At 45.0% G+C, this 15819-nt stretch overlaps 1 protein-coding gene across 1 annotated transcript; it reads right to left on the reverse strand.

The window, feature by feature from the left end:
* Positions 1-9049: 9049 nt before the first annotated feature.
* On the reverse strand, positions 9050-10736 carry LOC120993829 (speedy protein 1-A-like). Its single transcript, XM_040422294.1, has 6 exons — positions 10711-10736; positions 10551-10648; positions 9921-9979; positions 9606-9688; positions 9289-9457; positions 9050-9211 (listed from the first exon to the last, which is right to left on the reverse strand). Exons 1-6 carry the CDS (start codon positions 10734-10736, stop codon positions 9050-9052), a joined length of 597 nt encoding a protein of 198 aa, XP_040278228.1.
* Between the last annotated feature and the right edge of the window lie 5083 nt (positions 10737-15819).

Below are 15819 nucleotides of genomic sequence, written 5' to 3' on the forward strand. Positions count from 1 at the left end.
CGTGGAGGTGAAATTAGTTAAGTACAAAGTCTCACAAGACTTCGTGAAGAATTTTAGCTTTCTATTCTGCAACTTGAAAACCATTTCAAAACTACAATCCGAAGTTGGCTACGGTACTGAGGCACCAAGTCCACTTCAGATCCCAGTATTGAAATTGTTTTCAAGTTGAATAATTAAAGTCTGAAGTTATTCAACGAAGTCTTACAAGACTTTGGATATAACAAATTTCACCTAAAATTCTTTCTAAAAACCATGACAGAAAATTCCATGTTAGAAAATCCAGATGCCGCTCCTTCCCTTCTGAGCCCTGGCGTATCCCCAAATAACAGTTTACGACCACAATTGGGTGTGTTACTGTATTCATGAGAAAGCGGGTCGCAAATTGGGGGGGATATTCTCCTGTTATCTTTTGTGAAAAAGAAACTTTGGGCCTAAAGCACCATTTTATTTAAAATGGAAAATCTGCAAAAAAAGTGACATTTAGAAATTTCACCTCTATTTTGCTTTAATTCCTTTGGAATACCTAAAGGGTTAACAACATTTCTAAAACCAGTTTTGAATAGTTTGAGGTGTCATTTCTAAAATGGGGTAATTTATGGGTTGGTTCTATTATGTAAGCCCCACAAAGTGACTTCAGAACTGAATTGATCCTTAAAAAGTGAGTTTTGAAAATTTTCAAAGAAATTTTAAGAATAGATTTTCCGGATGATACCGGAGAGACGGATCCGGCATTTCAATACCGATCAGGATCCTGATCCATCTGACAAATGGCATCAGTTTGCATGCATTTTGACGTATCCGGCAGGCAGTTCTGGCGACGGAACTGCCTGCCGAAATCCTCTAACGCAAGTGTGAAATTACCCTTACCACATAAAGTGTCATATGTCAGATTTGCAAAATTAGGTCTGGTCAGGAAGGGGGTAAATGGCCTGGTCTGGAAGTGGTTAAAGAACTCCATTAAAGGGGTTGTGTCACTTCAGAAAATCACATTTATTATGTAGAAAAAGTTAATACAAGGCACTTACTAATGTATTGTGATTGTCCATATTGCTTCCTTTGCTGGCTGGATTCATTTTTCCATCACATTATACACTGCTAGTTTTCATGGTTACAGATCACCCTGCAATCCATCAGCATTGGCCATGCTTACATACTATAAAAAAATAGCACCAGCCTATGTGAGCTCCCACGGTCCCAGCCACCAGAGAGGCCGGCATGTTTTTTCTATAGTGTGCAAGCACGACCACCGCTGCTGGATTGCAGGGTGGCTGTAACCATGGAAACGAGCAGTGTATAATGTGATGAAAAAATGAATGCAGCCAGCAAGGAGGCAATATGGATAATAACATATAAGTAAGTGGCTTGTAGTAACTTTCTCTACATGATAAATGCCACTTGCTGAAGTGAAACAACCCCTTTAAGCAGGGCCGGCGTCATAACCCGGCATCCCCGGGCAAGTGCCGGGGCCCAATGCTCCTGGGGGGGCCCACTGAGCTGCTATGAGCACTTCCATCAATACAGATGGGAGCTCTCACTGCTGTCATTTCACATACGCAGTACCCCTCTGGTGGGCCCTCTGAGCTGCAGAGACTCAGGACACGCCCCCTCTACACAGGACACACGCTGCCTGAGGAGAGAGACCGAGAGAGACCGCAGGGCTGGAGCTGGAGCAGAGAAGTGTGGAGACAGTCTGTGAGTGAGTCTGCACTGTGACTGTCTCTTCTCTGTGGGACAGAAGGAAAGGGGGGGACTCTTCCATCTGCTGCTGCTTCATTCTATTTAGTTGTGTTACTGTTTCATTAAGCTGATTGTCTCCATGACACCTGCCCCCCCCCCCCCCCCATATCCTGTCCTATATCACCCTTATGGAGCCCCTGCCGTCTCCTTTCCTCCCTCATGTATCCAGAGGTCCTGTCCCACCCTCCTTTCTCCTATTGCTGCCCTGCACAGACCTCCTGCCACTACTTGTTGTATGAATCCCCCTCAGAGCCCCTTCCACCTACTTGCTGTGTCCACCCCTCCTGTCCATCCAGGGCCCCTGTCTCACTCCTCTGCCTCTCATTATGGTGGCATCTGAACCGCATTCACCATAAGGACCTTCTAACGTCACAGGGTCATGTGACTGTGCCCCCCACCCCGTACTGTGCCCCTTTATACCCTGCATTGTGCCCTCCTACCACACCCTGTGCAGCGCCCATAGTCATTCCCTGTACTGTGCCCTCTTATACCCTTTTATCCGGTCACTGTATGGCGGTGTTATCACTATATGGCGGTGTTATCACTATATGGCGGTGGTATCCAATAACTGGATGGCCATAACTGTATCCCTTTCTGCCCACACCACTTTTTTTAGACCTGGCATGAGCGGGAAAAGATACAGATTGCGGTGTTAAGGACCTTTGCGCCACAATCTGTGTCAGATATACGCCTAACATAGACGTATTTCTATATGATAAATGACCCCCTAATTGTATTATTATTCGGGGGTAGGGTTAATATCTTTATATTATATAGATTTTAGTGTACTATACTATGCCATGTATTTCCCAGTAGAAAATGATCCTTGGGAAGCACAGTCCTCACCCCTGACCACCAGGACCAGGTAGCGCTCTGTCAGTACTTGGCGGCCTCCCCTCTCCGCCACGCTGCTCCGCTGTGTACTGGTGCTTAGGGTACTTTCACACTTGCGTTTTTCTTTTCCAGCATAGAGTTCCGTCACAGGGGCTCTATACCGGAAAAGAACTGATCAGGCATATCCCCATGCATTCTGAATGGAGAGTAAGGCCTCTTTCACACTTGCGTTGTCCGGATCCGGCGTGTACTCCACTTGCCGGAATTACACGTCGGATCCGGAAAAACGCAAGTGAACTGAAAGCATTTGAAGACGCATCCGTCTTCTAAATGCGTTCAGTGTTACTATGGCCCCCAGGACGCTATTAAAGTCCTGGCTGCCATAGTAGTAGTGGGGAGCGGGGGAGCGGTATACTTACAGTCCGTGCGGCTCCCGGGGCGCTCCAGAATGACGTCAGAGCGCCCCATGCGCATGGATGACGTGCCATGTGATCACGTCATCCATGTGCGTGGGGCGCCCTGACGTCACTCTGGAGCGCCCGGGGAGCCGCACGGACGGTAAGTATGCTGCTCCCCCCTACACTTTACCATGGCTGCCAGGACTTTAGCGTCCCGGCAGCCATGGTAACCATTCAGAAAAAGCTAAACGTCGGATCCGGCAATGCGCCGAAACGACGTTTAGCTTAAGGCCGGATCCGGATCAATGCCTTTCAATGGGCATTAATCCCGGATCTGGCCTTGCGGCAAGTGTTCAGGATTTTTGGCCGGAGCAAAAAGCGCAGCATGCTGCGGTATTTTCTCCGGCCAAAAAACGTTCCGTTCCGGAACTGAAGACATCCTGATGCATCCTGAACGGATTTCTCTCCATTCAGAATGCATTAGGATAAAACTGATCAGGATTCTTCCAGCATAGAGCCCCGACGACGGAACTCTATGCCGGAAGAAAAGAACGCAGGTGTGAAAGAGCCCTAATCCGTTCAGTTTGCATCAGGATGTCTTCAGTTCAGTCTTTTTGACTGATCAGGCAAAAGAGAAAACCGTAGCATGCTACGGTTTTATCTCCGGCTAAAAAAACTGAAGGCTTGCCTGAATGCCGGATCCGGCATTTTTTCCCATAGGAATGTATTAGTGCCGGATACGGCATTCAGAATACCGGAATGCCGGATCCGTCCTTCCGGTATGCGCATGCGCAGACTGAAAAAAAGGTGAAAAAATAAATGCTGGATCCGTTTTTGCCGGATGACACCGGAAAGACGGATCCGGCATTTCAATGCATTTTTTCGACTGATCAGGCATTTTTAAGACAGATCAGGATCCTGATCAGTCTTACTAATGCCATCAGTTAGCATACATTTTGCCTGATCCGGCAGGCAGTTCCGGCGACGGAACTGCTTGCCGGATCTCTCTGCCGCAAGTGTGAAAGTAGCCTTATTCTGACACTAGGGCTGGGTTCACATCCTATTTTTTCCATCCATTTAATGTATACCAAAAATGTCTGCGTTAACAGATGCCTCAGACTGATGCCGTACAGTGGCGTCCGTTCACCATACAGTTCCATGGTAAAAAAACATATACGTTAACGTGAGCATTTTTTACTTGACTCTGCAGGATACAAAAACGTGGAGTGCTGCACATGTGTATACATCAAACCGATAGGAAAAACGTAATGTGAACACACATTGGGGGGAGGGGGGCGTACTAAATTTCACTGTGGGGCCCAGTCAGTTCTAGCTACATCACTGCACATCTCCTTCTCTCCTCCAGGCCTGGCTCACTGCTGCAGCGGGCCGCCGTAGAGAAGGAGCGCAGGGAGCTGCGGTTAGTGAATGACAGGACCACCAGCTCCCCTGCAATGATAGGTATGTGAGGGGGCCACTGGGGGGTCATTCATCACACTGTGAGGGCCCCTTACACAGTATAATGACTCCCAGTGCCCCCTATTTAGTATAATGATCCCCATTGACCCTCCATTTAGCATAATGACCACCAGAGCCCCCATTAAATATAATAACCCCTCGTGCCCCCTCCATACAGTATAACCCCCAGTGTGGGGGCGACTAGGGGTCATTATTCTGAATGGAGGGTCACTGTGGGGTCATTATACTGTGAGGGCCCTTTACATAGTATAATGACCCCCAGTGTCCCCCATTTAGTATAATGATCACCAATGACCCTACATTCAGTATAATCACCCCCTCCATACAGTATTCCCCCAGTGTGGGGGCTACTGGGGGTCATTATTCTAAATGGGGGCGACTGGGGGTTATTATTCTGAATGCAGGGCCACAGGTGGTCATTATACAGGGGGGGGGGGGAATTGGGGGTTCATTATACTGTGTGAAGGGCCACTAGTAGTCATTATACTGTGTGAAGGGCCACTAGTAGTCATTATACTGTATAGGGGCCACTGGGGGTCATTATACCGTGTAGGAGCCACAGGGGGACATGTCAATGTAAAAAAATGCCTCATGGGGGCCCACTGGGATTTATCGCCCAAGGGCCCACATGAACCTGGAGCCGGCCCTGCCTTTAAGCATCAGCCACAATGATAGATCTGGCTTAGTTTAAGCCTTTAAGGATCTATGACGATTATATCAGTCATGAGCAGGTGCTACTTCCTGCACCATGATATATCCATCATGAAGATCTTGTGGGCATTGCCCAAGCCTTCACGAGATTACAGCGGGAGCTCTTCGGTTATACACTGCCAGGCCCTTGCCACAACTGTCTGAATTAAACTAGCTCCAATACCAGCAGTTTAACCCGCTTAGAAGCTGCTGTTAGTAGTGATTATGGCATCTAGGGTGATTGACAAACTGAGGGAGCTCCCTCTTTCCGGCAAACGGCACTCTAAAATGCGATCACAGGATACATTACTACGGCAGTGTTATAAGTGATTAATATCCGATCAGTGAGGGTCCGACATCCCGCAACCTCACAGATTAGCTGTTCCCTGCAGCCTTGACACTAGAACTAGCACTTTGGAATAGGCAGTATGGCTCAGTTCAAAATGTAGTGGCCATGCTGGGTTACTGGAGCTCAGCTTCTATTTAATTCATAGGGATATGAGCAGTAACCCATCATGGCCACTACACTTTGAACTAAGCATTGTTTCCTACAGCATTGTTTCCTGAGGATAGATTATCAATACCAGGAGCCTGGAAAACCCCTTTAAGTGCACAGTAATGACCAACGTGAGGAATTATTAATTTGCAGTGAAGCATGCACACGTTCCTCATAGAGGTTGTGGGAAGAAGAGGTCCCACTTATCAGTCTTGTGAGGGAAGCGATCATTGCTTAGTGTGCGCCTGGGTAGCTGGTTGACCTCTGCTGAATCAATCCCAGCACCCAGGGCCGCTGATAGGCCAGTACAGCTGGCCCAGTTGTACCGGGCCCGGCTGGCAGGGGGGCCCGGGCTGCCGACTCCCGAGCCATTTTAATTTTTTTGCTGTCAGTGGGCTGGCTCCAGTAACAGCAGGCAGTGTGGGGGCGGCGCTCACTCACTGACGTCACACGCCTGCTCCTCCCACTAGGCGGCGCAGGCGCGTGACGTCAGTGAGTGAGCGCTGCCGCCCGCACTTGTTACTGGAGGGTGGAGGGAGGAGGCAGGAGCTGAATGTAAGGTAGTATTTTAGTAAAGAGATGAGCGCTGTGCCTGTGCTAAAATTAAAGTTACTGTCTGCAGCCTGCACGGCTGCACCGATTTATTAATGTATACTACTGTGAGTGGCGGGGGGGATCTATATGGATGACGTCATGACGGCACTGTTATAGGGAGGGCGGGGGATCCGTGGATGGCACTGTTATGGGGGGGGGGGGGTCTGTCATGTGGATGACACTTATGGGGGGGGCCGGGGGGTCTGTGGATGACACTTATGGGGGGGATCTGTGGATGGCACCATTATGGAGGGGGATCTGTGGATGACACTGTTATGGGGGGGATCTGTGGATGACACTGTTATGGGGGGATCTGTGGATGACTGTTATGGGGGGGATCTGTGGATGGCACTGTTATGGAGGGTATCTGTGAATGGCACTGTTATGGAGGGGTATCTGTGGATGACACATAGCATAAGATGCTATATACGGTATGTGTCATCCACAGATCCCCCTCTATAACAGTGCCATCCACAGATCCTCCCATAACAGTGCCATCCACAGATCCCCCCATAACAGTGCCATCCACAGATCCCCTCCATAACAGTGCCATCCACAGATCCTCTCCATAACAGTGCCATCCACAGATCCCCTCCATAACAGTGCCATCCACAGATCCCCTCCATAACAGTGCCATCCACAGATCCTCTCCATAACAGTGCCATCCACAGATCCTCTCCATAACAGTGCCATCCACAGATCCCCCCATAACAGTGCCATCCACAGATCCCCCCCATAACAGTGCCATCCACAGATCCCCTCCATAACAGTGCCATCCACAGATCCCCTCCATAACAGTGCCATCCACAGATCCCCTCCATAACAGTGCCATCCACAGATCCCCTCCATAACAGTGCCATCCACAGATCCCCTCCATAACAGTGCCATCCACAGATCCCCTCCATAACAGTGCCATCCACAGATCCCCTCCATAACAGTGCCATCCACAGATCCCCTCCATAACAGTGCCATCCACAGATCCCCTCCATAACAGTGCCATCCACAGATCCCCTCCATAACAGTGCCATCCACAGATCCCCTCCATAACAGTGCCATTCACAGATCCCCTCCATAAAAGTGCCATTCACAGATCCCCTCCATAACAGTGCCATTCACAGATCCCCTCCATAACAGCGCCATTCACAGACGACCCCCCAGCGCCATAAATATCACTTGTAGACAAATCTGCATGTTGTTTCAAGGCGGCGTCTGGGGAGGGGCCAAGGGCGGGGCCAGGGGTGTGGCTGAAGGAGGGATCAGGGGGTGGAGCTGAAGGGGGCCCCGTCATGTATGCTGTACGGGGCCCCATGATTTCTATCAGCGGCCCTGCCAGCACCCAATACCCTATCAGCATTGAGCATGTCAGGGATAAGGCACTGGAGCTCCAAACATAAAGAAGTTCTGACATCTACATCCTGCTGCTTGGAGGGTCTGGAATGCACAGAACTGGGCGGTAGAGACCCAAAGATGACCCTGGACAACTGCACCTTTTGCTTTCCTTAGAGTCCATCTCTGAACCATAGTTGATGGTGGTTCTTTGCTAATAGGCCTCAATGGAGAAATAATAGTGACCAGTGAAATCCACAAATGCTCATTTATTTCAGTGTGCTGCATGAATTGCCTATTTTTTATCCAGTGGTTGCATAGAAAACAAGCATTTACATCAAATAATAATTGATTAGTCACCAAAACCAGGAGATCAGTTTGTCTCTTTATCCCAAATCCCACATTCTCCACATTTTCTAAATAATGTTTTTCTTTCAATCACAAAAATGGAAGAAATGACTCGGAGACGGTAAAGTGTGTTAAATAATGTAAAGTTTATTATCTGTATATGTGTATTTTATATGTGTTGGTTACCTCCCATCACTCACGAAGAGCGTACAGCAGCACTCAGGACAGGAAAAACCCCCAGTGGAGGAAACCTGTGGGAAGCCATGGCTGCTGTACTGCCCTTCCTCCAGGCATACTAAGGGAGGTTACCGCTATAACATACGTTTTGGTGTGTGTGTGTGTGTGTGTGTGTGTGTGTGTGTGTGTGTATATATATTGTGATTGTGTGCAATGATTAAAAGGGTTTTCTGAGATTTAAATACTGATGACCTATCCACTGGATAGGTCATCAGTATCTGATAAGTAGGGATCCGACACCCTGACCTGTGCCGATCAGCTGTTTGAGGAGGCACCAGCGTTCCTGTGAGCGACATGGCCTTCTCGCAGCTTACCAAGCACAGCGCTGTACATTGTATAGCGCCTATGCTTGATATTGCAGTGTGCAGTGATACTGCAAGCGCTGCTATCTTCTCAAACAGCAGATCAGCTGGGGTCCCGGGTGTTGGAGCCCCACCGGTCACACACTGATGACCTATCCAAAGAATAGAACATCAGTATTTAAGTCTCGGAAAACCCCTTTAAGTGTGTGCATTTATGTGTGTTTATGTGAGTGTGTGACTATGAATGATACATACCATCATCCAGGTCTTCATCCATCCTGTCCTCTCGATCTTCTTCTCCTTGAAGGTCCAGCGGCCATGTTCCCCATCCTGGCAGCAGCACATCTAAGTTATGAATAGAAACCACAGTAGAAAACATTATAAAAATGTTCATTGTGGGAATAAACATAAAAATGTTATAATGCTCTTCTATAAAGGTCACATTACTTAGAGAAAAGTTTAGCATCCAAGAACTCCCCACCCCCCCTTCCTGACCTACATACACGTACAAAGTTTTTTGTCACAATAAAATTACACTTACCACAGATGTTTGTCAGTCTGCTGTACTGCGTTCCTATGTGTCTGTCTGGCAGTAGATGTTCTCCTCCTCAATGGGCAATGCGGTTACAAAGAGAGCAGGGTTCAGGGCTGATCCATGGGCCTTTGATGGAGAATTCTGTATCTTTCCTCCTGAATTCGCGTATGGCCCAGCTGTGATGGACTTTCCTCTCTCTCTTCCATGCCCAATGTCCAGGGTCTTGTGCCATGATCTGGAGTTAAATATCTTATACATTATTATAATCACTATTGGCTTCTAATCACAGTTTATAGCTTTTATGTTACTAACCAGATCACAGGTGGCCCGGTCCACCCAAGCTCTGAATCCCATCCGGATGAACAATAGGTTACGCAGTTGGTGAAGCTGCTCCCGCTGTATGGTCCACGTCCATCCGAAGGCCCAGGGGTAGATCTCCTCTCGAAATGGCTCGTCCTCTTCAAATTGGTTGGCCAAAAATCTGGAAGAAAGAGTATGTCAGAAGACAATGAGAAGAACCAGTACTGATATCACTGATAGTAATATTATATGCATGATATTTTGTAGGCTTTTTACACAATGAATATTAAATATATACATATTGGTTCATGATAAAAAAAAAACCTTACAGAGATGGAAAGAAATATTTTCTATATTCTTCAGTAGGCAGTCCTGCTCTTCTGAAGTAGGTGAGGACCATGGCCAGGAGATACTAGTGGGGTGAGAAGCAGAGTTAGAGGCTGGTGATACATTTCCTATGTAAATATATTATACAGTACATATATGTGTTCAGTATGTTCCTTAGTATGTCCACAATCCTAATGCAGATATAAGAGCTGCAGCATCTATTGATGACTATAATACCACCAGGTCATGCAGTGCAGTGTTTCCCCAGCCTGTCTTCTGAAATCTAGAAGAATTTCTGTCCCTCTATATAATAATACCTTGTCCGAGATCTTCAAGCAGCTGTCGCTGATAAGAAATAACTGGATGTTCTCGTCTTCTACAAAATAATAAAAACAGGATTATTTCACTATGTAATTGATACCTTCTGAACTATAACAGTATGACCTCCATATACAGTACAGAAACATGCTGATAAACCTCAGTGAGACATCATATTATAATCAGCACCTGAGCAGTGAATTCACCAGTGACCAGTGCGGCACAGTTACTGAAGCTATATGGCAGTTTTCTGGCGTATAAAAGTCTCAGTGTCTTGAGCAAGCCACATTTTGCTTTGAAGTTATTTTTATTTCGTGATTTTCCAATGCCCATGAAAATGGTCAGGGATTAGTGGAAGAAGATGAGGCATTTTTATAATAATTTTTGCCAGAAAACTGGTGTAAATAATAAATGAAGTCTATGGCAGCCGGTACATGATGTAGATTACAGTTTATGGTGCACTGATGGCACAAGATGTAGCACATTTTTTAAGAGTCCTGTGCCTCAATAAATTCAGTGCATCTTACTACAAATAACCTCTTATCTGGACTGGCATATGAAGTACCAGTCTTTAGTAAATGTGTCCATAGTGTCTGGTTGGCATGCTTGGAAGGTGCATTTAGTCTTACCAAAGAGTGTGAAGAACGCGGCCCGCTCTTCTGGATGAAGGATGTAATCATCCATCTTCCTCTTCTTCATGGATTCTTCCTGGGTGGCAGACAGTGAACTGTGATAGAAGATAGATATTACAGAATTAGGCCTCATGCACATGACTACAATAAGCATTACTTCTGATTTGCTGGGAGCTGTATCATGGCACCAGGAGATGTCGGCCTATGCTGCACCTCAGTTCTTCTATATTTCATAACAGTGGTGTCCTCACCATGTAGGTGGATCATGTCACTGCTAAGGGGCCCAGCACTGAGCTGCTTCCTATGTTCTCAACATGACACCATGGCATTTTTCTGCACCCACACTAGAGGGAACTCAGTGTATAAACATTTTACAGCTTCTATTGAGTTCAATAGTAACTGTATAAACTCCTATCCACTGAGCTCCGCTTAGTGGTTGCTGCAGATGACAGTTTTATCATGTATTATATGAGAAGCAGGAGACAAAAGCTGTATGGGGAGGATTTATCTATGTCTAGTATTAAGCCATACATTGAGAAATATGGTGTAATATTATTAAAGCACCAGTTCCAATTTTTCAAACTTTATTTCAATTCTTCTAGTTAATTATATAAAAATCCTAAGTTTGGCACAAATCTTATTGGAAGGAGGGCCCTTAGTGATTGTTGCTATGGGGGCTCTATGTGTACACTCCTGTTTCCTTGAAATACAGAAGGATTTCTTTGAATACTCATATCTGATTAGACCTCATTCACATTGGGGTTACCTATAGCATGCCTTTTTTTTGCTCATATACAAAGACAGGAGTTTCACCTGACCAGTTATAACCAAGGGTTATAACTACAGTATTGTGCAAATTAATGTGAACATAACCAAATAATAAGTATTTTGGTTATGGCAACGCTGTTCTGATTTTGACAGTTGTTTTGATGGTAAATCATTTAACCTTATGATCGCCATTACTTAAGGCCACAAAAACGTACAATTAATAATTATTTTTAGCTTATGTTTGAGCGTTTTTGATATTGGGGTGAAAATCCATGACTCTACAGCAGTGGTCCCCAACCTTTTTTGCACCAAGGACCGGTTTCATGCAAGACAATTTTCCCGGGGACCGGGGGGATCTAGTCCACACTGACTGATTCACGCGCATAACAAAACACAGGGTGCATATTAAAATATATAACACTATGTATGAGGCGGCTGGGGCCAAGGTGACATTATATTGCATGGGGCCACAAAGACATTATACTGTACGAGGCGGCTGGGGACAAGGTGACATTATACTGCATGTGGCAACAGCTTCCCCCATACAATATCTATTCAGTGTCTGCATGGCATGAATAGCTGAGGGCTTGCTCGGCTTTGTAGTGCACTTAAGGCCATAGGTTGCTTCTTTAACTAACTTATTGTATGATGCAAACACAAAGCATTACCTACCTCAGGCAGTAACAGTAACAACCCCATGACAGCAGATAGGGCCCACACAGCACACAGGGTCATGCACTGGTAGTGACCAGCCCGAGTAATGTACAGCAAGCCACACTAACCTGAAAACACTACACTTCCGGCTGCGCTAAGCCCCACCCCCAATCCATTTATAGCCAATCAGCATTTGTCTTACCACTAATCAATCAGCGGGCCTGTTATAGCTGCTCTCACTTCAGGTGTACATGAAAGAAGCACTGGGATTGGCTGGGAGCAGCTGCCTGAGGGATGGTCATACTGGTATGGAGATTGCCGGCTCCTGCATTTTTACTTGTCTGTATTTTCGAGGCCCGGCAAACAATCATCCAGGGCCCGGTCCTGGGCCGCGGACCGGTGGTTGGGGACCACTGCTCTACAGTACTCAGAAGACTCTTGGAAGGTGGAAGAAAAGCCTTGAGGCCACAGAAAAAACAACTCTCGACTGACCCTATGATGAAAAAGAGACTGAATTGGGCCAAAACATATGCCAATTGGACCAAAAATAACTGGAGGAAGGTGCTTCTCTCAGACGAGACACTTTCTAGGGCAGGGCCAGCGATCAAAATTCGTTTGTAAGAGGGTGAATTAAAAATTTACTGCAGCCCATATTGTTCAATCTGTCAAACATCCAGTTATGAAGATGTTCTGGGGAAGTTTTTCGTACTCTGGACCTGGCAAACTTATTACAGTAGAAGGAATGATTAATAGTGAAAAATATAAAGCAATGCTAGATCGATGTTTGGCTCAGGAGCTGGAGAAAGTTCAAGCCAACGGCAATGCAATGTTCCAACAAGACTCAGCTCCATGCAATATTTCTAAGACTAGGGTGAAATATTTCAAGGACAAGAAGATTAGCATTTTGGACTGGCCTGGAAATTCACCAGATCTCAATCCTATTAAAAATGTATGGGCGATCTGCAAGGCCAAATTACAAAAGATGGACTGTACGACGAAAAACAAGATGGTGGAAGCAGTAATTCAGGTGTGGTTTCGAGAGGAGGCAATCGAGAATATTTGTAAAAATCTAGTTGACTCCATGCCGAGCCGAGTTCAGGCTGTGATTACAGCAAAGGGAGGACATATTTCATATTAAATAATAGTATTTAAACTTTGTTTATAGGTCTAAGAATAGTTTTATTTCAAATAAACAATATTTACGAAAAAAATCCTTGTGTTCACATTTAGGCTACTTTCACACTAGCGTTCGGGGCTCCGCTTGTGAGTTCTGTTTGAAGGCTCTCACAAGCGGCCCCGAACGGATCCGTCCAGCCCTAATGCATTCTGAGTGGATGCGGATCCGCTCAGAATGCATCAGTCTGGCACCGTTTGTCCTCCGCTCCGCTCAGCAGACGGACACCTGAACGCAGCTTGCAGCGTTCGGGTGTCCGCCTGGCCTTGCGGAGGCAAACGGATCCGTCCAGACTTACAATGTAAGTCAATGGGGACGGATCCGTTTGAAGATGACACAGTATGGCTCAATTTTCAAACGGATCTGTCCCCCATTGACTTTCAATGTAAAGTCAAAACGGATCCGTTTGCATTATCATGAACAAAAAAAAAACAAAAAAAACAAATTGATTTTTTTTTTTTTTGTTCATGGTAATGCAAACGGATCCGTTCTGAACGGATCTAAGCGTTTGCATTATAGGTGCGGATCCCTCTGTGCAGATACCAGACGGATCCGCACCTACGCAGGTGTGAAAGTAGCCTAATTCTCACAATACTATATATAATCATCTATTTCATGTGAAATAAACCACAAAAATCAGCAGTCCAACATATTCATCATAAAAGGCATTCTCCTTCAGTGTAAATCTGATATTAGTGTTGTGCTGTGAATATTATAGAATATATGTAGTGATGTGTAATGTTCAGTATGGATTTGCTGGTGTAAGGGTATAAGCTATGGTGCCTGCAGGGATAGAAACTCCTCCACTTACTCCTCTCTCTTCCTCTTCTTCATGGTCGCTTCTCCCGTTCTTCCTGGGAAGCTTGAAGAGAACAAAAATAAATTAATAATATGCAGGGTGAATGAGGCCAAGGGCACCTTTTTAAAATTTTTATTTTTCCATTAAAGGGGTTGTCCAGCCTTTGCTAATTAAAATCCTATCTTCAGGTTAGGCCGTCACTCGTAGATTAGGAGGGGTCTAGCACTGCACACCTTCATAGAACAATATGCTATAGCTCTTTCAAGAAATTTGGCACTGGTATTACATAGCAACATTACTTTTATACAACAACCTCAGTTTCTCTATATTTTTACATAATAACCTCTGATTCTCCATATTTTGGACATTTATATTGAAACCTTTGTGTTTTATCAATAAAGTCCAATAGATTTTGGTTTCCTTACAAATTTCCCAATGGTCAGTTTCGGGGATGACATAAATCAGCAATTTGCAATTTGCCATCTTTGGCACCAATCAGCTAGTGATGGCCTATACTGAAGACAGGATATCACTTAGTAAAGGTTGGGCAACTCCATTAAAATTTTCCTTCACTTAATTAAAACTCATTGGAGTGACATAAGCTTAGACAGGGAGTCCAGACCTGCACCAGATTTATCGCAGTGGCCCAGGCTGGATGATAAATGTGGTTCATGGATGGCCAGTTTTTTTAATTCTATACCAACTATTAGCTTACTTTGAGACAGAATTTTATGTCAGAATTGTGGGGGTAAATGTTGTTATATATGTTAATATTATAACACACCCCCTTTCCTGCGATGCCATTTCTACTGGTCGGCCTAGGCACTTATATTTTGTCTAAACCTACATTTACCATATTAATACAAATTGGCACCCAAGTTTCTCCATATTTCTACACGATAACCTTTGGTTTCCTTATAATGATTCCCCAACGGTCAGTTTCAAGGATGACATAAATCAGCAATTCCACTGATCAGATGACGGTTTTTTACCTCCGTTGAATCGCACTTAGCAGGTGGTTCTTCAGTGCGCAGATCCCCATCTTCGTCTCTCTCCAAAAATTCGTCGCTTTGTCTCTTCTGCTCGCAGAAGTAAGGAGCCTGTCGTATCTCTAACAGAGAAATCGCAGACTGGCACCAACTGTCAGTTTTCTTCCTACTTTGAATTCAAATCCTGCAATTCTATTGGTTGAAGCTGTGGTGATTTGTGCAGAATTTAAAGAGACAGTGCATTCTTATAACACTCAGCATCCATACAATACAAGTACTTTTTTAGTTATCCTTATATTTATCATCCTTATTGCTTCTGGTGCCATTTTTGAAAGCTGCCATGTTTTATGCATGCCTACATTGAAGTCTATGAAAGTTACAAAAAGAGCCAAACTTGTGGTGTACAGTTGGAACTGTGGGGGTCATTTATCAAACTGGTGTAAACTAGAACTGGCTTAGTTGCCCATAGCAACCAATCAAATTCCACCTTTCATTTTCATAAATCTCCCCCTGTGTCTGCTATAATTTGATGTACTACAACTCCCATTTTCTGCTACATCTAGCCAGGTTTTCTGACTTTTGGACCATACAGATTTGGGGGAAAAAATAAAAAATATATAAAAAAGGGGATAGCTCACAGGACTATCTTGGAATGTAACATGCAGGGTGCCAAAGGGTGAAACTTCTTAGGCAGTGGTAATTAGATAAAATTAGAATGAAGTATATAAAAAATATATATATATGTATAAATGCAAGATTTAAGAGAAAACGTATGGAAGATAAATGATAACCACACCAAACTAGGGGGCGCTAATCCAAATAATAGGAGTTAGATATATATAGTGCACTTACTATCTTATGTTAATTTAACATCTTTATTAC

Source organism: Bufo bufo, chromosome 3 (genome assembly GCF_905171765.1).
Source record: "Bufo bufo chromosome 3, aBufBuf1.1, whole genome shotgun sequence".
In the NCBI taxonomy this organism is placed as follows: domain Eukaryota; kingdom Metazoa; phylum Chordata; class Amphibia; order Anura; family Bufonidae; genus Bufo; species Bufo bufo.